This window comes from Hemitrygon akajei, chromosome 22 (assembly GCF_048418815.1).
Source record: "Hemitrygon akajei chromosome 22, sHemAka1.3, whole genome shotgun sequence".
NCBI lineage: Eukaryota > Metazoa > Chordata > Chondrichthyes > Myliobatiformes > Dasyatidae > Hemitrygon > Hemitrygon akajei.
The window spans coordinates 67263265-67289169 of record NC_133145.1 but is presented as its reverse complement, the minus strand read 5'-3'; the positions used below and the strand labels follow the sequence as shown (position 1 = coordinate 67289169).

The 25905-nt window shown below is 45.3% G+C and overlaps 1 protein-coding gene across 5 annotated transcripts in view; it reads left to right on the top strand.

The window, feature by feature from the left end:
• The window catches only part of radil2a (Ras association and DIL domains 2a), a 118654-nt gene extending 95531 nt beyond the window's left edge, over positions 1-23123 (top strand). For all 5 annotated transcript variants that reach the window (XM_073026535.1, XM_073026533.1, XM_073026536.1 and 2 more), the window contains 4 exons: positions 2688-3099; positions 4558-4658; positions 15276-15415; positions 22657-23123. In XM_073026535.1, the coding sequence (XP_072882636.1) occupies positions 2688-3099; positions 4558-4658; positions 15276-15415; positions 22657-22756 (753 nt within the window). In that variant the 3' untranslated portion in view covers positions 22757-23123. The remainder of the gene's footprint in view (positions 1-2687; positions 3100-4557; positions 4659-15275; positions 15416-22656) is intronic.
• Positions 23124-25905: the final 2782 nt, after the last annotated feature.

The following is a 25905-nucleotide window of genomic DNA, read 5'->3' as shown; positions in this document are numbered from 1 at the left end:
TGGAAACAGGCCATCTTGGCCCTTCTAGTCCGTGCCGAACACTTACTCTCACCTAGTCCCACCAACCTGCACTCAGCCCATAATCCTCCATTCCTTTCATGTCCATATACCTATCCAATTTTTTTTTAAATGACTTTTTTAAAGTTCCATAGATTCACCACTTTCTGGCTAAAGAAATCCCTCCTTATCTCTGTTCTAACTGAAGGTCTCTTAATTTGAGGCTGTGCTCTCTGGTTCTAGAATCCCCCACTATATGAGTCATCCTCTCCACGTTCACTTTATCTAGGCCTTTCAAACTTAGATAGATTTCAGTAAGATCCCCCCCCCCCATTCTTCTAAACTCCAGTGTGTATGCGCCCAGAGCCATCAAATGCGGTTCACGTATTTGTTGTTGCGCAGTGAGGTTAAGTGTGAGAGCTCAGCAACAGGGACACAGTGGACCATTAATTGAAAACAGCTCCACAAGTGGATGAAGCTGCAGCAACAATCTGCTGGTGGAACTCAGCGGGTCGAGCAGCGTCAGTGGGGAGGAAAAGAATTCTGGATTCCAGCATCTGCAGTCTCCTCTGTCTCCTGAGGCTGCATCGAACCTCTAACCCCGACTCTGTGGGAGACGTCAAAATGCATCACCTGGAATGTAACTTCAAGATGGCGCTGATGAAGGGCAACTCGTTGCGAGCAGCTCCAATGGGAATCATCAGATAATCCTGTTCAGGACTACTAAAGTCACAGCCCTGGGTACTTCAGTAAGCAACATCATTCCAAGTGTTTAAAAAATCTCAAAGTGCTCTAAAACGATGGATCCTGGACTGCAGACTTGAGTCATGAGTGCAGTTTCACTATGAGAAAGAAAGTGAGGAAAGTGTGATGGCTGCAAGTTAGATTGAAATGCGGAGGTTTTACTGAATGGATAATGAATCCACGAACACTCGCACAGTATTTTTCCCTCTCTTTTTCCATGACTTATTACTTTTTTAAAGTTGTATATTTATTGTAAATTATAATTTTATTACTATGTATTGCAATGTACTGCTGCTGCAAAACAACAAATTACATGATGTCAGTGATCGTAAACCTGCTTCTGATTCTTACATTGAGAATGCCGCTACTATTATCCCCTCAAAATCAATCAAAGCTCATCCTTGTGCAAGTAGACCCCCAATTTCCTCACTTGCAAACCCCAGTCAGTTCGAATCCACAACCTCCATCAGCACAGGAGCACCACAGGGCTGGGTGCTTAGCCCCCTGCTCTACTCACTTTACACTTATGACCGTGAGACTAAGCACAGATCCAGTGCCATATTCAATTTGATAAGGTGTCGCATATGAGGCTGCTTAGCAAGATAAGAGCCCATGATATTACGGGGGAGTTACTAGCTAGGTGGAGCATTGGCTGATCAGCAGAAAGCAGAGAGTGGGAATAAAGGGATCCTATTCGGGCTGGCTGCCGGTTACCAGTGGAGTTCCGCAGGGGTTGGTGTTGGGACTGTTGCTTTTTATGATGAATGTAAATGATTTGAACTACCGTATTAATGGATTTGTGGCTAAATTTGTTGATGATACAAAGATACATAGAGGATTGGGTAGTGTTGAGGAAATAGAGAGCCTGCAGAGAGACTTAGATAGTTTAGGGGAATGGGCAAAGAAATGACAAATGAAATAGAATATTGCAAAGTGTATGGTCATGCACTTTGGTGGAAGAAATAAATGGGCAGACTATTATTTAGATGGGGAGGGAATTCAAAATGCAGAGATGTAAAGGGACTTGGGAGCCCTTGTGCAGGATAGCCTAAAGTTTAACCTTCAGGTTGAGTCAGTGGTGAAGAAGGCGAATGCAATGTTAGCATTCATTTCTAGTGGTGTAGAATATAAGAGCAGGGATGTGATTTTGAGGCTCTATATGGCACTCGTGAGACCACACTTGGAGTATTGTGTGTAATTTTGAGCTCCTTATTTTAGAAAGGATATACTGACATTGGAGAGGGTTCAGAGAAGATTCATGAGAATGATTCCAGGAATGAAAAGGTTACCGTATGAGGAACGTCTGACAGCTCTTGGGCTGAATTCCCTGGAGTTCAGGAGAATGAGGAGGGATCTCATAGAAACATTCTGAATGTTAAAAGGCCTGAACAGATTGGATATGGCAAAGTTATTTCCCATGGTAGGGGAGTCTAGGACAAAAGGGCACAACTTCAGGATTGAAGGGCGTCCATTTAAAACAGAGATGCGGGGAAATTACTTTAGTCAGAGGATGGTAAATCTGTGGAATTTGTTGCCACAAGCAGCTGTGGAGGGCAAGTCACTGGGTGTATTTAAGGCAGAGATAGATAGGTTCTTGACTAGCCGGGGTTTGGGGAGAAGGCAGGGGAGTGGGAATGACTGGAAGAATTGTATCAGCCCATGATTGAATGGTGGAGCAGACTTGATGGGCTGAATGGCCTACTTCTGCTCCTATATCTTATGGTCTTATGGTCTTCAAGTTTGTTGACAACGCCACTGTTGTTGGCGGAATCAAACATAGTATTCTTTTGCCCGAGTGTCTGTCTGAATCAGGCATTGGACACCTGCCTGTGTGGATCTGAGTACGGATATACCTGATCCGGAGTCACCTGATCTTCTCTGCTGTTCCTCTGCGATAAGACAGTGGCCGGGTTTCTAACCCACTTTGCAACTTCTTTCTGCTTTAGGATTTTGGGGAGGTGCCCCGAGAGAAGACGGGCACCTCTGCAGATGGAGGAGAGTGTACCGACCAAAACAGCAGCCACCGCTGCTCTCCTGAGCCTCAGCCTGTGTACAGAGCGAGGGACATTAGGATGGGCCGTTCGCTGTTCCTGAGCCGTGCCTCGGGCAGTCTCCGCTCCTGCCAGGCGGAGCTGGCACACAAGCTGAAGAATCTCGAGCTGCAGAGCAGCCTCCCAGGGCAGCAGGAGCTCCCCCAGAAGAAGCTGGCTCTGGACCCCTCTTGCCTGCTGACGCCACCCAACACCCCACAGGTCCTGGAGCTGGCTGAGTGTGACACTGAAGCCCATCCGCTGGAAGTAGCTGGCAGCATGGTTAATGGTGACCAGACCGAGCCGTGTGAAAGCAGCTCATCGAAAGGTGAGATTGTGCAACCTCTGAGTCACCTCACAAATCTCCTCAGAAATGGAGGATGAGAGTAAAGAAAATATAGGAGAGGCCACTAGAGTGAGATGCTTGAGTGTACCTGACTCCTTTTGTCTCAGTTTTCATCTACATCCCATATGCTTTCTTCTGTGTAGTCTTCAAGTTTCAGTGAGTCTGCCTTTCTCTTGTTATGTGTCTCCCCTCTTGTGTAGTACACACTGGTGACTCTCATTCCCAGCCTGTCTCTGTGTATCTCAGTGCCTGCATCTGTGTGTGTGTGTCTCTCTCTCTCTCCCCCTCCCCCTCCCCCTCTCTCTCCCTCCCCCTCTCTCTCCCTCCCCCTCTCTCTCCCCCTCCCTCTCTCTCCCCCTCCCCTCTCTCTCTCCCTCCCCCTCTCTCTCTCCCCTCCCTCTCCCTCCCCCCTCTCCCTCACTCTCCCTCTCTCCTCCCTCTCCTGCCCCCTCCCCCTGGGTGATATTTATCTCCCTCATCTTTCTGAACCCTGTTACACTGAGGAATGCAGAAGGATGCTGGGACTTTAACCATTCCCCCCTTTTCTCAGCCACAGCCAGGTCCAGTGTGTGATAAGGTGGTGATGTTCAGCCAGAATTGAATTATCCATCTCATTTTCCTGTGGCTGCTGAAACCAGTCTTCACCCGGTTTGATTCACTCTATTAGATCTCATAATCTGGCTGAAAAGCCTTGATTCAGCAAAGGCTGAGGGAGCAGCCATCAGCCCAGCTGTAGTATTGTATTCTGCGGATCGTGGCTGTCAGGACCTTCAGCAAAGCTGCTGTCTACCTGGTATCGAGTGGTATAGGGGCGGATTGGTAGCATACTAGTTGGCGTAATGCTAATACAGAGCCAGTGATGGGGCTTGATTCCTGCCATTGTCTGTAAGGAGTTTGTACATTCTTCCTGTAACCACATGGCCTTCGTCCCACATTCCAGAGCTGTACCGATGACTAAGTTGAGGGTGCGGTGTGTTGGCACCGAAAGCACGGCAACACTTGTGGGCTGCACACTCCCAGCACATCCTTGGATATGTTGGTTGTTGATGTAAATGACGTATTTCACTGTATGTTTCAATGTACATGTGACAAAGCTAATCTCTAATCTTAGTTTTTGTAGAAATGCAAGACTTTGTTTTGAGTGTTGTCTCTATGTGTGTGTTTGTGCCTGTGTGTGTGCTCATCTATGCATGTAGCTGTATCTGTGCACTGTCCTGGTCCCTCTCTCACCTGTACACTGTCTGCCTGTCTCTGTATCCCTGCACTTCCTGGACCTCTCTCTTTCTCTGTGCTTCTCAGCCTTCCCATCCATTTTCTCTTTGACACTCCTTGCCTTCCTCACATTCCAACAAAGGTGCTTCTGAGCCATGTAAGGAGTCAGTGATATGTGCAGAATCATTGGCAGAGATCTTATTACTGATACCCTCCTTTCCTCTCCAGGCATTCCCACTCCTCAGAAGAGCGAAGCTGATGATGAAGTGTTCACTGTCAAGTTGGAAAGAGGACCTCGTGGTCTGGGTCTGGCTCTGGTGGATGGACTGGTGAGCACAGTGTACACTACAAATCTTATTTCGCTCCTCCTGATAGATAGCTCAGTAATATGGGAATGACCAACCTCATTGCCTGTGGAGTGGGTCATGGTGAGGGTCATTTACAGTAACTGGCTGATATTTTATTTGTTAAATGTATAGAGTTTTTAGCATTATTGTAGAATGTGCTGACTAGAACACTTGGATGTAAGGAGATCGGAGAGAGAATGTGTAGATCTCTCAGTGAGTGAGTTCTGGACAGGGGCTTAATTCTGTGCAATGAGTTTTGAGTCAAGATAGATTCACTGACAGAATTCCCACCTCCTTTCTCTTTCTCAGAATACTCAGCCGTGTTCTGAATATTCTCCTCATTAACGTTCAGATACAGTATAAGGTTTTGTGGAACATGGTCTTCAGTAACCAGTTTTCTCAATGCCTCTTTAAACATGGGAACTGATTCAACGCATCAAAGAACTCCCAAAATATTTGTCTAGTGTTGATTTCTCTGTGTAAACCTATGCTGACACTCCTGTCTTCTACTCTTTTAAGAGGTCCTGTTGTTACATCTTTTCTAGCATTGATATTAGGCAACAGATATGAAATTTACTGCTGTCTCCCTCCACCTTCTTCAATCATGTGGTCACTTTTACTCTCTTCATTTGACAGGAGGAATCCCAAAATCTCCACAGGTTTGGAAGATGCTGACGATTCTTCCATCAATTTGGCTGCTAAGTCTTTGATCTCTAGTTATATTTCATTGAAACCTATCAAATCTTGAAATCCTGATAGAGTGGATGTGGAGAGAATGTTTCCAATATTGGCAGTGTCTCGGACCAAGTTCAAGTTTAATTATTATTCAACCATACTTAAATATAGCTGAAAAATCCAGTGTTCCCCCAGGCCAAGGTGCAAAAAACACAGCACAACATGACACATTCAAGCTATCTGCAAATACTCAGTCACCCAAAAATATTATACTGTACTTTGCATAAGCGCTCGAATGATGTATTCTGCAAATTGATGATAGAGTTCCTGGCAGACTGCAGACGAGGCTCACATGCAGTCCAGCTTGTCATTTCACTGATTGAACACTGGAGGGCAGCACTGATGGGAAAGGTCAGCCCCGAAATGAGCATGAATGGCACACTACACTGCATCCAGCACCTCCCCTTGTGGACCGCAGCAACAGGCAAAGCCCACAGCTTTAAGTCTAGTCCTCGCTGCAATCGAGGCCATGTACCTCCCTTACTGTCTGTCTTGCCAACGAACAAGGGAAACAGGCCTGCGGCATCTTACGTTATTAATGTCCACCAGGGTCTTGCGACCGCAAGAGAAATGTCCAACCCCACCGTTACAATGCACACTGCCTTTGTGCACCAACTCTGATGCCTTGCTGTATCAGGCAGCAACATGGTCCACACCAAGTCCAGCTCCTCCTGTTCCTCTGCCAGTGAGCAGCTCGATGATGAGTTAGACTCTCAGTACCCAAAGTTCTTAAAATTCAGTATTGGGTTGTGATCGTAAAAAAGATGTTTGAAAAAGACAAAAAAACACAGCACAACATGACACATTCAAGATATCAGCAAATATTCAGTCACACAAAAAAATTATACTGAACTTTGCACAAGTCGCCATCTTACCGGAGGACTGGAGGGCACAGCCTCAGAACAGAAGGATGTCCCTTTAGAAAAGAGATGATGAGGGATTTCTTTAGGCAGACAGCATTGAATCTGTGGAATTCATTGCAACAGATGGCAGTAGAGGCCAAGTAACTGGGTATATTTAAAGCGGAGGTTGATAGGTTTTTTGATTAGGCAGGGTGTCAAAGGTTACTGGGAGAAAGCAGGAGAACGGGATTGAGAGAGATAATAAATTAAATGGCAGAGCAGATTTGATGGGCCAGCTGGCCTAATTCTGCTCCCATGTCTTATGGTCTTATGATCATGATCATATGAGGAGTGTTTGATGGCTCTGGGCCTCTACTCACTGTTATTTAGAAGAATGGGGAGAGATCTCATTGAAAACTATAGAATTTTGAAATATTTCCTATGGTGGAGGGTGTCAGAATAGAAGGAAGTCCATTTAGAGTGGAGATGAGGTGGAATTTCTTATTCCATGAATCTGCCACAATCAGCTGTGGAGGACAAGTCATAGGCTATATTTAAGGCTAATAGGTTCTTTATTAGTCAGGGCATGAAGGGATATGGGGAGAAGGCAGGAGATTGGGGTTGAGAGGGAAAATGGATCGGCCATGATGAAATGGTAGAGTAGACTCAATGGGCCAAATGGACTAATTCTGCTCCTATATCTTACGGTCTTCTATCTACCACTCTCTCGGGGATTACTAAAAGGCCAGATGCTGTCTTCAGTCTTGGGTAACATCATTATGGGAAGCACTCAAATCACTCTGTGCCACTGTTACCAACTCTTCATCGACTTCATGCATGCTTAAATTGCCTTCCTGAGTTTCGGTGCAAGGTACTGACCTGTATTATGTAGATAAGCTTTGTGCTGCTTGGTGCCCCTGTGAGAATCCTTGAAAATCTCTTCACATATTTTCTGTAAGTTTGCTTAAACATTTTTCTAATCCTGTCTCGCTCTTTCAACCGATCGTTTCTTTGGGAGGCCGTGTGTGTGACATAATTAGCTGCTAATATCAACAGCTCTAACTTTGTGTCATCATTTGCAAATTCCATTCATCACAATATTCCCAGGGTTCTGCCAGAGTATGTTCTAAGTTTGACAAGCTTTTAGCTGAGGGAACCTTACTAAACATCTGGTTAAATATATCATGGCCCATAACTGAGTCGTCCGCAGCTGTGTCAACATACATGTTGATGTAATAGTTGTTGGCTTGGACGCCAATTTAGAAATAGCTGGTTTTAAAATCTTTTTACCATCTCCAGTGATGTGTAAACTGTGTAGAGTATGTTGCTCATGTTGTTGATCATTTTTGGAGCTGTATAAAATTACCTTTGCAATTCTGACACTACTTGTTTCCATTCCAACAGGACAATGCTAGAGGGTCAGTGTTCCCCTGCATGGTATTGTAGATACCAGGACAATGTTGGAGGCTCAGTGTTTCCTTGGAGGAACTCAGCAGGCCAGGCAGCATCTATGGAACAAAGTAGAGTCAACATTTTGGACCGAAATCCCTCGGCAGGACTTCAGCCCAAAATGTTGACTGTACTTTTCTCTATAGATGCTGCTTAGTCTGCTGAGTTCCTCCAGTGTTTTGTGTGTGTTGCTTGGATTTCTAACATCCGCAGATTTTCTCTTGTCACTGTTCCCCTGCTTGGTGTTGTAGGTACCAGGACAATGCTGGAGGCTCAGTGTCACCCTGCTTGGTATTACAGATAATAAGAGTGAGAGTTAGCAACAGAAATGGGCCGGCTGGCTTTGAGCCTCCTCTACTATTCACCATGTCCTGATGAAAAGTCTCAGCCTGAAATCTTCACTGTTTATTCCTCTCCACAGAGGCTGTCTGACCTGCTGAGTTCCTCCAGTATTTTGTGTGTATTGCACAGGATTTCCAGCATTTACAGAATCGCTTGTGTTCATCAAGTAATGGCTGATTTTTTTTATGAGACCATAAGATATAAGAACAGAAGTAGGCTATTCAGCCCATCGAGTCTGCTCCACCATTCAATCATGGGTTGATCCAATTCTTCCAGTCATCCCCACTCCCCTGCCTCTCCCCATACCCTTTGATGCCCTGGCTAATCAAGAACCCATCTATCTCTGCCTTAAATACACCCAATGACTTGCCCTCCACAGCCGCTTGTGGCGACAACTTCAACAGATTTACCACCTTCTGACTAAAGCAATTTCTCCGCATCACTGTTTTAAATGGACGTCCTTCAATCCTGAAATCATGCCCTTTTGTCCTAGACTTCCCTACCATGGGAAATAACTTTGCCATATCTAATCTGTTCAGGCCTTTTAACATTCAGAATGTTTCTATGAGATCCCCCCTCATTCTCCTGAACTCCAGGGAATTCAGCCCAAGAGCTGCCAGATGTTCCTCATACAGTAACCCTTTCATTCCTGCAACCATCCTCGTCAATCTTCTCTGAACCCTCTCCAACGTCAATATATCCTTTCTAAAATAAGGAGCCCAAAACTGCATACAATACTCCCAAATGTGGTCTCACGAGTGCCATATAGAGCCTCAACATCACATCCCTGCTCTTATATTCTATACCTCTAGAAATGAATGCCAACATTGCACTTGCCTTCTTCACAACTGACTCAACCTGGAGGTTAACATTTAGGGTATCCTGCACAAGGACTCCCAAATCCCTTTGCATCTCTGCATTTTGAATTCTCTTCCCATCTAAATAATAGTCTAACCCGTTTATTTCTTCCACCAACGTGCATGACCATACATTTTCCAACATTTTATTTCATTTGCCTCTTCCTTTTCCATTCCCCTAAACTATCTAAATCTCTCTGCAGGCTCTGTTTCCTCAACACTACCCGCTCCTCCACCTATCTTTGTATCATTGGCAAATTTAGCCACAAATCCATTAATCCCATAGTCCAAATCATTGATGTGCATCGTAAAAAACAGAGGTCCCAACACCAGTCCCTGTGGAACTCCACTGGTAACTGGCAGCCAGCCAGAATAGGATCCCTTATTCCCACTCTCTGTTTTCTGCCAATCAGCCAATGCGCCACCCACGCTAGTAACTTCCCTGTAATTCCGTGGACTCTTATCTTGCTAAGCAGCCTCGTGTGTGGCAGCTTGTCAAAGGCCTTCTGAAAATCCAAGTACACCACATCTCCTTTATCTACCCTGCTTGTAATTTCCTCAAAAAATTGCAGTAGGTTTGTCAGGCAGGGTTTTCCTTTCAGGAAACCATGCTGGCTTTGGCCTATCTTGTCATGTGCCTCCAGGTACTCCATAATCTCATCTCTAACAGTCAATTCCAACAACTTCCTAACTACTAACTATAGGCTAACAGGTCTATAGTTTCTGCTGCCTCCCACACCTCTTAAATAGCGGAGTAACATATGCAATTTTCCAGCCATCCGGTACAATGCCAGAATCGATCAATTCTTGAAAGATCATGGTTCATGCCTCCACAATCTCTCCAGCTACTTCCTTCAGGTCCAGGAGATTTATCCACCTTCAGAGCATTAAGCTTCCTGAGCACCTTCTCAGTCATAATTTTCACTACACGGACTTCACTTCCCTGATGCTCTTGAATGTTTGGTATACTGCGCTGTGAAGACTGATGCAAAATGTGCATTCAGTTCCTCTGCCATCTCTGCATCTCTCATTACAATATCTCCAGCATCATTTTCTTTTGGTCCTTTATCTATCCTTGACTCTCTTTTACCCTTTATATACTTAAAAAAGCTTTTGGTATCTTTTTTGATGAGTCGCCAGCTTCCTTTCATAATACAACTTTTCCTTCCTAATGATCTTCTTAGTTTCCTTCTGCAAGTTTATAAAACCTCCCCAATCCTCTATCTTCCCACTAGCTTTAGCTTCCTTGTATGCCCTCTTTTGCTTTCACTTTGGCTCTGACTTCACTTGTCAGCCATGGTTGTGTCCTTCTTCCATTCAAAAATTTCTTCTCATTTGGAATACATCTTTCTTGCACTTCCCTCATTTTTTGCAGAAACTCCAGCCATTGCTGCTCTGCTGTCCTTTCTGCTAGTGTCCCTTTCCAGTCAATTTTGGCCAGTTCCCCTCTCATGCCACTGTAATTTCCTTTATTCCACTGAAATACCAACACATTGGATTTTATTTTTTCCCTCTCAAATTTCAATGTGAACTTGATCATATTGTGATCATTGTTCCTCAAGGGTTCCTGAACCTTAAGCTCTCGTATCACCTTTGCACAACACTCAATCCAGCACAGCTGATCCTCTAGTGGGCTCAGCAACAAGCTGTTCTAAAAAGCCATCCCTTAGACACTCTACAAATTCTCTCTTGAGGTCCAGTACTGGCCTGGTTTTTCCAAACCACTTTCATGTTAAAATCCCCAACGATTATCATGATATCGCCCTTCTGACACACCTTTTCTATCTCCTGCTGTAATTTATAATCCACATCCTGGCTACTGTTTGACGGCCTGTATACAACTGCCATTAGGGTCCTTTTACCCTTGCTAATTCTTAATTCAACCCATAGAGACTCTACACCTTCCGATCCTATTCCATCCCTTTCAAATGATTTAATATTATTTCTTATACACAGGGCCACACCACCCCCCTCTGCCTGCTAACCTACCTTTCCTATACACCGTATATCCTTGGACATTCACCTCCAGCCATCCTTTAGCCAAGTTTCAGAGATGGCCACAATGTCATACTTGCTGAATTTCAAGATCATCCTTTTTATTTAGTATGCTGCATGGATTCAAATATAACTCTTTCAGTCCAGTATTTGTTGTTTTCTGTTTTAACTGCACCATGTCTCTATTGCCCTGTAACTCATCCCATGGCTGTGATTATGCCTCATCTCCTGCCTGTCCTTTCTATCATCTCTGTTGCACGCTATCTTTGATTTATTTCTGTTTTCCCCTTCCTCAGCCCTATCACTCCAGTTCCCACCCCCCCCTGCCAAATTAGCCAGCACCAGGTTCCTGGACAACCCCCCTGTGCCTGTGGACCCCTTAATGTCCACACATCTATTGACTGAATGACGGTGTGCTCCCCTTAATATCCTCACATCTGTAGACTGAAATGACCAGGAGTGATTTCCCCCCCCCCCCCCACTCCAGGGGTGATGGGGAGCAGGAAGATGGCAGTACACTCAGGCGCAGCGGCCTCTCTAGGTCCAAACAAAGGTGTGATTGTTCACCCTTTACATTTTTTTCACATCACAAGATATTGCTGGATATTAAGAACATTAAGTACTGCAGGTCTACCCCATCAGCGAGTTGCTGGAGAGTGTTGGAGCTGGACTTGTGCATGCTGTTGCAGCCTGCTTCAGCTATTCGGAGAAGAAGGTGTCAGTGACAGTGCACAGTCCAGTGGAAAGGAAAGTGATTGCCTTGGATATTTTTGTTGTGCTCACAAAACTCTGTTGGACATTGGTAATGTAGAATACTGCAAATCTGATTCACTTGTTCAATGGCAAGACCAATGGCGGAGGAGCTGCATGGCCTCGATTGCAGCAAGGACCAGCTCATTCATGTTTTGGGTTGCCTGCTGCGGCAGCCGTAGAAAGGAATGGCGGATTCTGCGCGGGGCTGTTGGGAGACTTGTTCCTCTCATCGGTGCTGCCCTCCAGTGGTCAATTCCGACAAGACAGGCTGGATTGCATTTGTCTATCTATGGCTGCACTGTATGATGAGAAACTCCTGCCAGCTGTTCTTGCAGAAGTATGGCTCCAGGACAATATCAATCTACAGGCCAGGACACTGCTTGTATTAAATATTTTTTGTAACTATATTTTTCTGCTATAATTATATGTGCTCTGTGTGACTGTGGACCTTGTCAGGACCAAGGTGTTTTACACTGGCCTCAAAGGAAAGTTGTTTTGTTTGGCTGTATTCATGAGCATTCATGTCTGGGTGAATGACGATTAAACTTTAACTTGAACCCCGGCTGATTTTGTCCTCTTTCCCCCCCCCCCCCCTTCCCCCTTGTCTCCCCTCTCTGTCCTCACCATCTCTCTCACCTCTCTCTCCTGCTTTCTCTCCCCCTTCTCCCCTCCCATCCCCCCTCTGCCCTTCACTCTCTCCCTCTCTCTCCACCCCTCCCCCCCTCTCTCACTCACCCACCCACCCACTATGGGGTCACTGGCCAGCAATGGGGAGCAATTTGATTCCTGATGGCCCCCCTCTAACCCAGGAGTTAGTATTGATTTTAACAAAAGAATTACTGGTTGAAGACCACACCCCAGGAGCGCATTCACTCAGAACCCTCCTCCCTGTTAAATGACCTGTATCAAGACCTTCCTCTGTACACCAGCTGAGTGGTTGTGTCTAATCTGAATAATTGCAGTACTGGAAAATATTCAGCTTATCATTTGGCAGTGGCCCCTCTGTGTGTGGCCTTGGAATGTTCCGGAGAATGGATCCAGTTTTAAACTGATATGTGGTTTTATTGACATTGAAGGAATGTGTGTCCAGCTCACATGGTGGGAGGAGAGATGGCAAAGAGAGGCTCCCTGCAAATATCTTCCAGCCACTGCTTCATAGAACATAGAACCATGATGTGCTGACCTTTAACTTACTTCAAGATCGGTCTAACCCTCTCTCCCACATAGCCTCCATTTTCCTATCATCCATATGCTGGGGAGTCTCTAAGATCGACTCTTAGATAGTTAAGGTCTAGGTGGAGTGGATGTGGAGAGCATGTTTCCTATAGTGGTGGAGTCTAATAACAGAGGGCGCAGACTCATTATTGAGGGATGTCCACTTAGAAGAGAGAATTTCTTTAGTCAGAGGATGGTGAATCGTGGAATTCATTGCTACAGACGGCTGTACCTGCCAAGTCACTGGGTGTATTTAAAGCAGAGGTTGATCGGTCCCTGATTAAGCAGGACATCAAATGTTACGGAAACAAGGCAGGAGAATGGGGTTGAGAAGGATAACAAATCAACCATGATGTTTTGGTGGAGAAGACTCGATGGGCTGAATGGCCTAATTCTGCTCCTATATCTTATGGTGTTATGGTTTCTTAAATGTCCCTAACATATCTGCCTCCACCACCAATCCCTGGCAGCATGTTCCATGCACTCATCACTCTCTGTGTGAAAAAACTTATCACTGACATCCCCTCTCTACCTCCCTCCAGGCAGCTTAAAGTTTTGCCCTGGGGAAAAGTCTCTGGCTGTTCACTCGATTTCTGCCTCTTATCATTTTATATACCTCCATCAGTCACCTCTCATCCTCCTTTGTTCCAGGGAGAAAAGTCCTCGAACTCTCAACCTATCCTCCTAATTCAGGCAGCATCCCAGTAAATCTCCTCTATGCCCTCTCTAAAGCTTCCACATCTTTCTGATAAGGAGGCAACCAACACTGAACTGAATATTCCAAGCATGGTCTGACCGGGTTTTATAGAGCTGCAACGTTACCTCGTGGTTTTTGTCTCTGTGTGTGTGTGTGTGTGTGTGAGACCACAGTGTTTTGGAAGATGTTTGGCTCTGTCAAGTGGCAGGGGGGATTAGATTAGTTCTGGGAATTGTTATTTTGGAGGTAGTAGATACAAGGAGAACTGAAGAAGAAGTGTGCATTGACCCACATGGAACATTTGACCCCTCCCACTGCAAACTGTAGTATTAACAATGCCTTTCCCTACCCCCACCAGGGTGCTGCAGTTAATGGCCTGACAGACCAAGTAATCTAACCCCAAGGTGAGAGAGGAGCTGAGGCCTGTTCCCCAGAAGGAAGAGAGTAGCTTTACGTATCTCCCAGGAGGGAAACATCTGCAAAATTCAATGCTCCCTCAGTGTGACCCTCCCTCATTACCACCCCTCCAACAGTGTGACCCTCCCTCCCTCATTACCACACCCCCCCCAACAGTGTGACCCTCCCTCCCTCATTACCACACCCCCCCCAACAGTGTGACCCTCCCTCAGTGTGACCCTCCCTCATTACCACCCCCCAACAGTGTGACCCTCCCTCAGTACCACCCCTCCCTCATTACCACCCCCCAACAGTGTGACCCTCCCTCAGTACCACCCCTCCATCGATACCACCCCTCCCTCATTACCACACACCCAACAGTGTGACCCTCCCTCAGTACCACCCCTCCATCGATACCACCCCTCCCTCATTACCACACCCCCCCCAACAGTGTGACCCTCCCTCATTACCACACCCCCCAACAGTGTGACCCTCCCTCAGTGTGACCCAGCCTCAGTGTCACCCCTCCCTCTGGCTTATTTGACGAATGTTGTGAATTGAGCGAGAAGCTCTGTGTCGAGGAAAGGGAAGCTGTGTGACGGTTGCAGGGAGGGTGGGCTGCTCGGCCTAGCTTGACCGGCGAGTACTCTGTGCATTGTGAATTGGTGGAAGTTGTTCCCCTGGCAACACACACATCTGTACTTCCTACTGATTATTGAGCTGGTGTGTGGGTGAAGAGGATGTCCTGAGCATGGAGGAGTGCAGTGACGTGTGAGGGCTGGGCTGCTGGACTCTCAGACAGAGACTGATACTGGGTCACGTACACACTGGAAAGCCCATCATCCAGTGCAAGGCCCTGCACCCCTGACCGACTAGAGCCAGAAGGGGCCGTGGGTCGGGGAACCCATTGGGTTAACCCTAAGTGGAACAGCCAGGCACAATCCTTTACCCCTCTCCATTCCCACACTCTCTCCTTGGTTTTATCCCTTCCTTCCCCCCTTCTCCTCTCTGCCCCTTAACAAATTCAAGTCACTCCCTCCGTTTTGCCCCTCTGCTGCTGCCTCTTGCCCTCATCCCTCTCCCTCCACTGCTTCCTCATCCCTCCCTCAGCCTCATCCCTCCTTCATTCTTCATGACACATTCCTCATTACCCTTACCCCCTCAGCTCTGCCCTCTCCACTTCATCCTTCCTTGGCCCTCTCCCTCTACTTTCCCTCCTCCTCCTTTACTTTGCCCCCGGTGCCCTCTGTACCCCTTGGTGCAGGGGGAAGTGATGTATGTGGAGTCACTAATCTTTGTGCTGTTTGTGTTCATGCAGAGCACCCTGTTGAATGTGAGTGGCATTTATATCAAGTCCCTGGTTCCTGACTCGCCAGCCGCTGGATGTGGGAAGTTGCATCTGGGAGACCGAATCCTGGCCGTCAATGGGACAAGTCTGGTCGGGATGGATTATCACAGGTCAGTGGCACCAGGCCCCAGGCTCCCATGTCAGACACATGGTACAGTGCGTCCGGAGTCCATTCAGCTCCCCGAGCCTACTCACCAAATGAGAATCCAACTCAACACTACTTTTAAGAAATCACTAAATCTCTCCTTGCCATCCCAGGAAACAGCTGGGGCAAATTTTGCTGTACCACTTCTACACCACATACACCCTTTTGTGATGAGGAGGTCCCGCCTGTCCACATTTCCCAGATATGGTCAGACCAGGCTTCAGTATGATTACTGTGAGACATTATATCTTCTGACCGGCTCATAGAGAAGTACAGCACAGAAACAGGCCCTTCAGCCCATCTAGTCTATACCAAAACAATTTAAACTGCGTACTCCCATCAGCCTGCCCCCCATACCTCTACCATCCATGTATGTATCCAGATTTCTTTTAGACATTGAAATCAATCTTGCATTCACCACTTACACTGGCAGTTCATTCCACACTCTCATGATTCTCTGAGTGAAGAGATTTCCCTTATGTTCCCCTTAAACTTTTCATCTTTCACGCTTAACCATGACCTCTAGTTGTAGTCCCCCTCAACCTAGTGAAAAAAGCCAGCTTGTATTCACCCTAGCTATACCATGTATAATTTAGTATACCTCTATCAAATCTCCTTTCAGCTTCTATGTTCCAAAGAATAAAGTCCTGGCCTGTTCAGTCTTTCCTTACAACTCGGATCACTCAGACCCGACAAAAATTTTCTGTACTGTTTCAATCTTATTTACATCTTTCCTGTGGTGCTAGAAAGTTTGTGAACCCTGTAAAATTTTCTCTATTTCTGCATAAAAATGACGTAAAATGTGATCATGTGATCACATGTGATTTTCATGTAAGCCCTAAAACTCCATGAAGAACTCAAATAAATAACATAAAACATCAAGTCAATTCAAGTCACTTTTTATTGTCATCTCGACTATAACTGCTGGTACAGTACACAGTAAAAACGAGACAATGTTTTTCAGGACCCTGGTGCTACATGAAACAATATAAAAACTACACTGAACTACGTAAAAACAACACAGAAAAAAACACTAGACTACAGTCCTACCCAGGACTACATAAAGTGCACAAAACAGTGCAGGCATTACAATAAATAATATTAATAAATAATAATAAAATAATATCAAGTATAAACATTATACTTGATCATTTATTTATTAAGAAAATTGATCCAAAGTTACATGTATTTGTTGGAAAAAGTATATGAACCTCGGGGTAATGCCTTCTACAAAAGCTAATTGGAGTCAGCTGTTCCAATCAATGAGATGAGATTGGAGGTGTGGGTTGTAGAGGTGCCCTGCCTATAAAAAAGACATACAAAGTCAGGTTACTGACTGACCCTGCTCTTCTCAAGAAAGATCTGTTTATGTGCACCATGTCTTGATCAAAACAACTTTCAGAGGACCTTAGAAGATTTGTAGAGATGCATGATGCTGGAAAAGGCTACAAAAGTATTTCTAAAGACCTGAGTGTTTATCAGCCCACTGTAAGAGAAATTGTCTACAAATGGAGGAAACTCAGTACTGTTGCTACTCTCCCTAGGAGATCACACCAAGAGCACAACGTGCAATGCTGAAGGAGGTGAAAACGAACCCAATTGTAACAGCAAAAGACCTGCAGAAATCTCAAGAACTTGCTAAAGTTTCTGTTCATGTGTCACTGTAAGAAAAACACTTAACAAGAACGGTGTTCATGGAAGGACACCACGAAGGAAACCACTGCTTTCCAAAAAAAAACATTGCAGCAAGTCTCAAGTTTGCAAAAGACCACCTGGATGTTCCATAATGCTTCTAGAACAATGTTCTGTGGACAGATGAGACAAAAGTTGAATGCATATTGCTATGTTTGGAAGGAAAAGGGCACAGCACACCAACACCAAAACCTCGTCCCAACTGTGAAGCACGGTGGAAGGAGCATCATGGTTTGGGGCTGCTTTGCTGCCTCAGGGCCTCAACAGTTTGCAATTGTTGAGGGAACAATGAATTCAAAATTGTATCAAGACATTTTACAGGAGAATGTCAGGGTTGCAGTCCGTCACCTGAAGCTTAATAGAAGTTGGATAATGCAACAAGACAATGATCTGAAAGACAGGAGTAAATCAACAACAGAATGGTTTAAAAAGAAGAAAATTTGTAGTTTGGAATGGCCAAGTCAAAGTTCTGGCCTTAATCCTATAGAAATGTTGTGGAAGGACCTGAAGCAAGCAATTCATGCATGGAAGCCCACTAGCATCTCAGAGTTGAAGCAGTTTTCTAAGGAGTAGCTTAAAATTCCTCCAAGCCAATGTGCAGGACTGATCAACAGTTACCAAAAATATTTGGTTGAAGTTATTGCTGTACAAGGGGCTAACAAAGGGAGTAGGCAGTTTACTCTACAAGTATGTGAACAGCAGAAGGATAAGATGTAAGAGAATAGGACCAATCAAGTGTGACGGTGGAAAAAGAACCAGAGGAGATAGCGAAGGTACTTAATGAATACTTTGCTTCAGTATTCACTGCGGAAAAGGATCTTGGCGATTGTAAGGATGACTTGCAGTGGACTGAAAAGCTTGAGCATGCAGATATTAAGGAAGTGGATGTGCTGGAGCTTTTGGAAAGCATCAATTTGGATAAGTCATCGGGACCAGACGGAATATACCCCAGGCTACTGTGGGAAGCGAGGGAGGTGATTGCTGAGGACAGGTGAGGTTCCAAAGAATTGGAGGGTTGCAGATGTTGTTCTCTTATTCAAGAAAGGGAGTAGGGATAGCCCAGGAAATTATAGGCCAGTGAGTCTTACTTCATTGGTTGGTAAGTTAATGGCAAAGATTCTGAGAGGCAGGATTTATGAACATTTGGAGAGGCATAATATAATTAGGAATAGTCAGTATGGCTTCGTCAAAGGTAGGTTGTGCCTTACTTGCCTGATTGAATTTTTTGAGGATGTGACTAAACACAATCATGAAGGAAGAGCAGTAGATGTAGTGTATATGGATTTCAGCAAGGCATTTAATAAGGTACCCAATGCAAGGCTTATTGAGAAAGTAAGGAGGCATGAGATCCAAGGGGACATTGCTTTGTGGATCCAGAACTGGCTTGCCCACAGAAGGCAAAGAGTGGTTGTAGACAGGTCATATTCTGCATGGAGGTCGGTGACCAGTGGTGTGCCTCGGGGATCTGTTCTGGGATGCCTACTTTTTGTGATTTTTATAAATGACCTGGATGAGTAAGTGGAGGGATGGGTTAGTAAATTTGCTAATGACACAAAGGTTGGGGTGTTGTGGATAGTGTGGAGGGCTGTCAGAGGTTACAGCGGGACATTGATAGGATGCAAAACTGGGCTGAGAAGTGGCAGATGGAGTTCAACCCAGATAAGTGTGAGCTGGTTCATTTTGGTAGGTCAGATATGATGGCAGAATATAGCATTAATGGTAAGACTCTTGACAGTGGGGAAGATCAGAGGGATCTTGGGGTTTGAGTCCATAGGACACTCAAAGCTGCTGCACAGGTTGACTCTGTGGTTAAGAAGGCATACGGTGCATTGGCCTTCATCAACTGTGGCATTGAGTTTAAGAGCCGAGAGGTAATGTTGCAGCTATATAGGACCCTGGTCAGACCCCACTTGGGAGTACTGTGCTCAGTTCTGGTTGCCTCACTACAGGAAGGAAGTGGAAACCATAGAAAGGTTGCAGAGGAAATTTCCAAGGATGTTGCCTGGATTGGGGAGCATGCCTTATGAGAATAGGTTGAGTGAACTCGGCCTTTTCTCCTTGGAGTGACGGAGGAAGAAAGCTGACCTGATAGAGGTGTATAAGGTAATGAGAGGCATTGGTCATGTGGATAGTCAGAGGCTTTTCCCCAGGGCTGAAGTGGCTAGCACGAGAGGGCATAGTTTTAAGGTGCTTGAAAGTAGGTATAGAGGAGATGTCAGGGGTAAGTTTTTTTTACGCAGAGAGTGGTGAGTGTGTGGAATGGGCTGATGGAGGCGGAAATGACAGGGTCTTTTAAGGGGCTCCTGAATAGATACATGGAGCTTAGAAAAATAGAGGGCTATGGGTAAGCCTAAGTTATTTCTAAGGTAAGGACACGCTCGGCACAGCTTTGTGGGCTGAAGAGCCTGTATTGTGCTGTAGGTTTTCTATGTTCTAATTACCGAAAGCAAAGGTTCACATACTTTTTCCAACAAATACATGTAATATTGGATCATTTTTTGCAATAAGTAAACGAACAAATATAATGTTTTTATGTTAGTTATTCATTTGGGTTCTCTTTATCTAGATTTAGGACTTAAGTGAAAACCTGATCACAGTTTAGATCATATTTATGCAGATATAGAGAAAATTCTACAGGGTTCACAAATTTTCTAGCACCGCTGTAGGTGACCAAAACTGCCCACACTACTTCAAATTAGGCCTCACCAACATCTTGTACAACTCCAGCATAACATCCCATCTCCTGTACTCAGTACGTAGATTTGTTGATATGGATGACAAACAACAACAGGTTCAGCACTGATCCCCGCAGCACACCACTAGTCACAGGCCTCCAGTCAGAGAGGCAACCCTCTACTACCACTCTCTGGCTTCTCCCACAAAGCCAATGACTAATCCAGTTCACTACCTCATCCTGAATGCCGAGCAACTGAACCTCCTTGACCAGCCTCCCATGTGAGACCTTGCCAGATGCCTTACTACAGCCCATGTGAACAACGTCCACTTAGAGCAGCATTCTGTTCCTGTAAAACGTGAGCAGTTGGGAACACAGCACGCGATGCCTTCAGCCTCGCAGCAGCTGGTGAATCATAAGACATGAGAAGAAAATTAGGCCATTGACCCATTCAGTCTGCTCTGTTGTGGGCCACGGCATAAATCCAGTTGTAATCACAATGGACATGAGATCCAATCGAAAGGCAACAGCTCTGCTCTGTCCTTCAATCATTAGATTTATTATCCCTCTCAACCCCATTCTCCAGCTTTCTTCCTATAATATTTGGTGCCCAGATTAATCAAGATCTATCAACCTCTGCTTTAAATATACTCAATGACTTGGCCTCCACAGCTGCCAGAGGCAATGAATTCCACAGGTTGACCACTTTTGGATGAAGAAATTCCTCCTCATTTCTGTTGGAAATGCTGTGCCGTCTGGTCCTAGACTCATCCACTATAGGAAACATCCTCTCCACATCCATTTTGTCTAGGCCTTTCAGCGTTCGATCGATAGGATTCAATGAGATCTCTTCCCCCCATCCCCATTTCTTTTAAACTCCAGTGAGTACAGGGCCAGAGCCATCAAACACTTCTCATTCGTTAACATTTTCATTCTGGAAATTATTCCTGTAAACCTCTTCTGGACTCTCTCCAATACCACAATTTCTTACGATTCATTCAATACATGCCATTTCGTATGACATGGGTGATCATGACCATGATTGTTCTTGGCAAACTCTATAGATAAGCCTTCTTCTGGGCAGTGTCTTTACAGTACGGGTGAACCCAGCCATCATCAGTACTCTTCAGAGATTAGTCTCCCTACCATGAGTGGTCGTATAACTAGGACTTGTGATATGTACCAGCTACTCATATGACCATCCATCACCTGCTCCCAAGGCTTCACATGACCTTGATTTGGGGGCTAAGCAGGTGTTACACCTTGCCCAAGGGTGAACTGCAGGCTAGAGGTAGGAAGGAGCATCTTACAGCTCCTTTGGTAGCAATGTATCTCCACCCCACCACCCGTTTCTTAGGTAAGGCCTAAAGCTGCTCACAATACTACAAGTGCAGTTTGACTAATACCTTACAAAGCCTCAAAATGACATCCTTGCTTTTGTATTCTAGTCCTCTTGAAATGAATGCTAACATTGCATTTGCCTTCCTCACCATTCACTCAACCTGCAAGTTAACCTTTAGGGAATCCTGCATGAGGACTCCTAAGTACCTTTTGCACATCAGTTTTGAATTTTCTCCATTTCTGAAAATTCAAATAAACAACATCCACGGATTCTCCCTCCTTTATCTATCCTGCCTGTTATTTCCTCACAGAATTCCAAAAGATTTATCAGGCAAGATTTTCCCTGGGGGAAAAAAAACATGCTTTGGCCTACTTTATGATGCACCTCCATGTACCCTGATGCCTCATCCTAAATAATGGACTCCAACATCTTCCCAACTACTGAAGTCAGACTAACTTTTTATAATTTCCTTTCTTCTGCCTCCCTCCCTTCTTAAAGAGTGGAGTGACATTTGCAATTTTCCAATGCTCCAGAATCATTCCAGAATAGAGTGATTCCTGAAAGATCATTACTAATGCCTCCACAATCTCTTCAGCTTCCTCTTTCATAACACTGGGATGTAGTCTACCTGGTCCAGATGCCTTATCGACCTTCAGACGTTTCACCTTCCCAAACCCTTCTCCTTATAACAACTACACTCACTTCTGCATCTTCACACTATCGAATTTCTGGCATACTGCTCGTATTGTTCAGTGAATACTGACACAAAATACTTAATTCAGTTCAGCCACCATTTCCTTGTCCTCCATTGGACAAGGTCTCCGGTGTCATTTTCCAGCAGGCCAATGTTAGCTCTCACCTCTCTTTAGATCTTTATATATTTGTAAAATCTCCTTGTATCTTCTTTGATAATATTGATTAGCTTACCTTCATATTTCATCTTTTATCTCTATGGCCTTTAAGTTGCCTTCTGTTGGTTTTTAAAAGCTTTCCAATCCTCTAATTCCTACAAATTTTTGTGATATTATATGTCCTCTTTTGCATTTATGCCAGTGGTCACTAACCTTTTCTGCACCGTGGACCCGTTTAATAGTGACAATATTCTTGCGGACCGGCCGACGGGGGTGGGGGGTGTTAATCACGACCAGAGTTGGTGGAATTCATTGCCATAGATGGCTGTGGAGGCCAAGTAATTGGATATATATTTAAAGTGGAGATTGATTGGTTCTTGATTAATAAGGGCATCAAAGGTTAGAGAGGTTAAGAGGAATAATAAATCACCATGATGGAATGGTGGAGCTCTCAATGGGCCAAAAGGCTTCATTCTGCTCCTATGTCTTATGGTCTTATTGTGTGTGCGTGTGCATCTGTGTGTTTGTGCATATGTGTGCATACATGTATCTGTGTGTTAGTGTGCTCATCTGTGTTCGTGCACGTGTATGTGTGTTCATGCGTGTATGTGTTTAACTCTGTTGACCCTCTCCTTTCTGTGACTCAGTGGCCGTGATTTGATCCGATCGTCAGGGGACTCGCTGTGGCTGCTGGTGGCCAGGTCTGATTCGCAAGCGGCGGTGAAGGTGTTAACACCGAACTGCTGACACAGGGGGCACATGGGGCTTCCCTGCCCACGGATTCTGCACAGTTCCTTGCATTCGTATCTCGGTTACTGACGCTGATGTGAGTGAGGAGGTCGAGCTCCTGAGACAATCAGAGGAGAGTCTGCATAAGGAGAATCCCCACTGCCACTGAGGGCTGGCGGGCCGTGATCATACCGGCACCAGGCTAGGGAACGGCTGCTGTGGGGACTAGTCAGCATCAACAGTGCATGTCACAGCAAATTTCAAAGTTAATGCTTCTTTTGCCTTATCTGAATGTTTGTTACTGATGTTGTTGCTTCACATGGACACACGAGTTGTGGCCACGGCCACTTCTATCCTGTATTAATAAATCCAGTATTATTGTTCAGCTATTACCCACCCAGGACTCAGCCGAATGTGCACATCTCCAGCACTCTGTGTGTGTGTGTGGGGGGGCTCACCTTGGGCCAGTGCGTGTGTGTGTGTCTGTGTGTGTGAGAGAGAGAATGTGTGAGGGTGTATGTGTGTGAGTGTGAATGCGTGTGTGTAAGATTGTGAGTGAGAGGGTATGTATGAGAGAGAACAGGTGTGTGAGAGAGAGTTTGCATGTGTGTGTGTCTCTGTGTGTTGGGTCTCTGCTGGTGTGTATGAGTGGGCCCTCTCCAGGGTTTGGTATATATCCCTCACAGGGTAGGGAAAACAGGGTCAGGTCAGGTAGGGTGGGTGAAGGGAGATGGGGAATAGGTACCTGGGGCAGGGGCAGGTGTGAGAAGTTGGGACAGGTACTGGGACAGATCTTATTGAACCCACAATTGTCTCAGATACGCACGATGTAAACGGTCGTCTCCCTCCCTTCCCCCTCACCCTTCCTTCTCTTCCCCATCCTTCTCTCCTAAACCCCCCTCCCCAATCTGAGACACAACACCACTGATGCTGAACAGTGGTTTAGGCTGTACCTGTGAAGAGAGAATCAGTGAATGTTGCAAACAAATGGCCTTTGTCACAAGTTCCTGGTATGGCTGGCTGTGGACTGGTGCTTAACCAGGACACCAGGCCAAGGTCTGAGAGGAGCAGAGGTTCTTTGCTGCATACCTGGAGGTGGGAGCAGGGTCAGGCTCGGCTGAATGGGACTGAGCAGTGATTGCCCATCCTAGTACACAAACAGCATTACTTCACCTAGAGGCTGTGTTTAGCCATTCAGCCTCCAGATCTGCTATCCCAACAGCACTTTCTCCGTCAAGCCCACATCCCTTGAATTCCTTTCTGGGGTAAATTCCTGATGATGAGGCGCTGAGTTCCTTTCACTTACCTTCAGCTCGTTGGGCTATGGGAGAGAGCAGGAAAGTACTGTTCAAAGTAAATGTATTACACATGTCACCATATACAACCTTGAGGTTCATTTTCTTGTAGGCATTCACAATAAATACAAAGATACACAACAGAATCAATGAAAAACCACACATAACAAGACAAACAACTGGTGTGCAAAAGGCAGCAAACTGAAAATATATAAACAAGATAAATAAGCAATAAATATTAAGAACATGAAAGTGTATCCATAGGTTGTGGGAACAGTTCAGTGTTCAGCTGACTGAAGTTATTTCCCCCAGTTCAAAAGCCTGATGGCTGAGGGGTAGTAGCTGTTCCTGAACCTGGTGGTGTGGGTCCTGAAGCTCACGTACCTTCTTCCAGATGGCAGCAGTGAGAAGAGAGCGTGGCCTGGATGTTGGGGGTTCCTGATGATGGATGCAGCTTTCCTGCAACAGTGCGTCACACCTGGAGTAGTGTGCAGTTCTGGTCTCCTCGCCTGACGAAAAACACACTGGCTTTGCAGGTGTTGCAGAGCAGGTACACCAGCTTGATTCCCGAGTTGTGGGATTAACCAAAAGAAGAGATTGGGTTGTTTGCAACTATACTGGGATTTGAAGGAATGAGAATTGATCTTATAGAGATATATAAAATTAAGAAAGGGATAGAGAGACAGAAAAAATATTTCCACTGTTGAATGAGACTAGAACTAGGGTCCATACCTCAAGATGTATGGAGTAGAATTAAGACAGAAATGAAGACAAACACTTTTCAAGAGAACAGTGAATCTGTGGAATTCTCTACCCTGGGAAGCAGTAGACACTACTTCATTAAGACACAATGAGGTAGATTTCTGCATAGCAGATAAATTAAGAGTTGTGGGGAAAAGGCAAGTAGGTGGATCTGAATCAACAGCCATGATCACATCACCACATTGTCAGTTTGCTAATGAGATGACCTGCAGAGAGGAGGTGTAGAGCTCGAGGCCTGGTGCCAAGCAGATAACCTCCTCCTCAATGTCAGCAAGGCAGAGGAGATGGTCGTCAGGAGACTTGCATTTCAAACTTCTCTCACACTCCCAGAACAAATTCTACACAATCAGGAAAGCCTAGCCATGCCTCTACTTTCTGAGGAGGTTGAAGCAAGCTGGACTCTGCACATCTATATTCATGCCATTCTACAATGTGCAATAGACAGCATCCTTACAAGCTGCATCACCGCATGGTATGGAAACTGCACGGTGGCAGTCAGGAAGTCTCTACAATGGATAGTCAAAACTGCCCAATGCAACACTGGCACGTGCCTTCAAGGACAGATACACAGAAAGGTGCTGGAAAAAGGCCAGCAGCATTATGAAGGGTCCCACCCACCCTGCTCATGGACTGTTTGCCCCACTACCATCAGGAAGGAGGCTAGATAGCATCCACACCAGGACCACCAGACTCAAAACCAGTTACTTTCTCCAAGCAGTGAGGCTGATGAACACCTTCACACACTAACCCACCCTACTATTCTATCATTTCCATAACAGGTACATGGAGCTTAGAAAAATAGAGGGCTATGGGTAACCCTTGGTAAATTCTCAAGTAAGTATGTGTTCAGCACAGCATTGTGGGCTGAAGGGCCTGTATTGTGCTATAGGTTTTCTTTGTTTCTGTATAGGAGCAAAGATTAGGCCATTTGGCCCATTAAGTCTGCTCCACCATTTCACTGTGGCTGATCCAGTTTATCAGCTTGATCTCCTACCTTCTCCCCATAATTCTTCATGCTCTGACTAATCAAGAATCTATCAGTCTCTACCTTAAATATACCCACAGCTGCCTGTGGCAACAAATTCCACAGATTCACCACTCTAGCTGAAG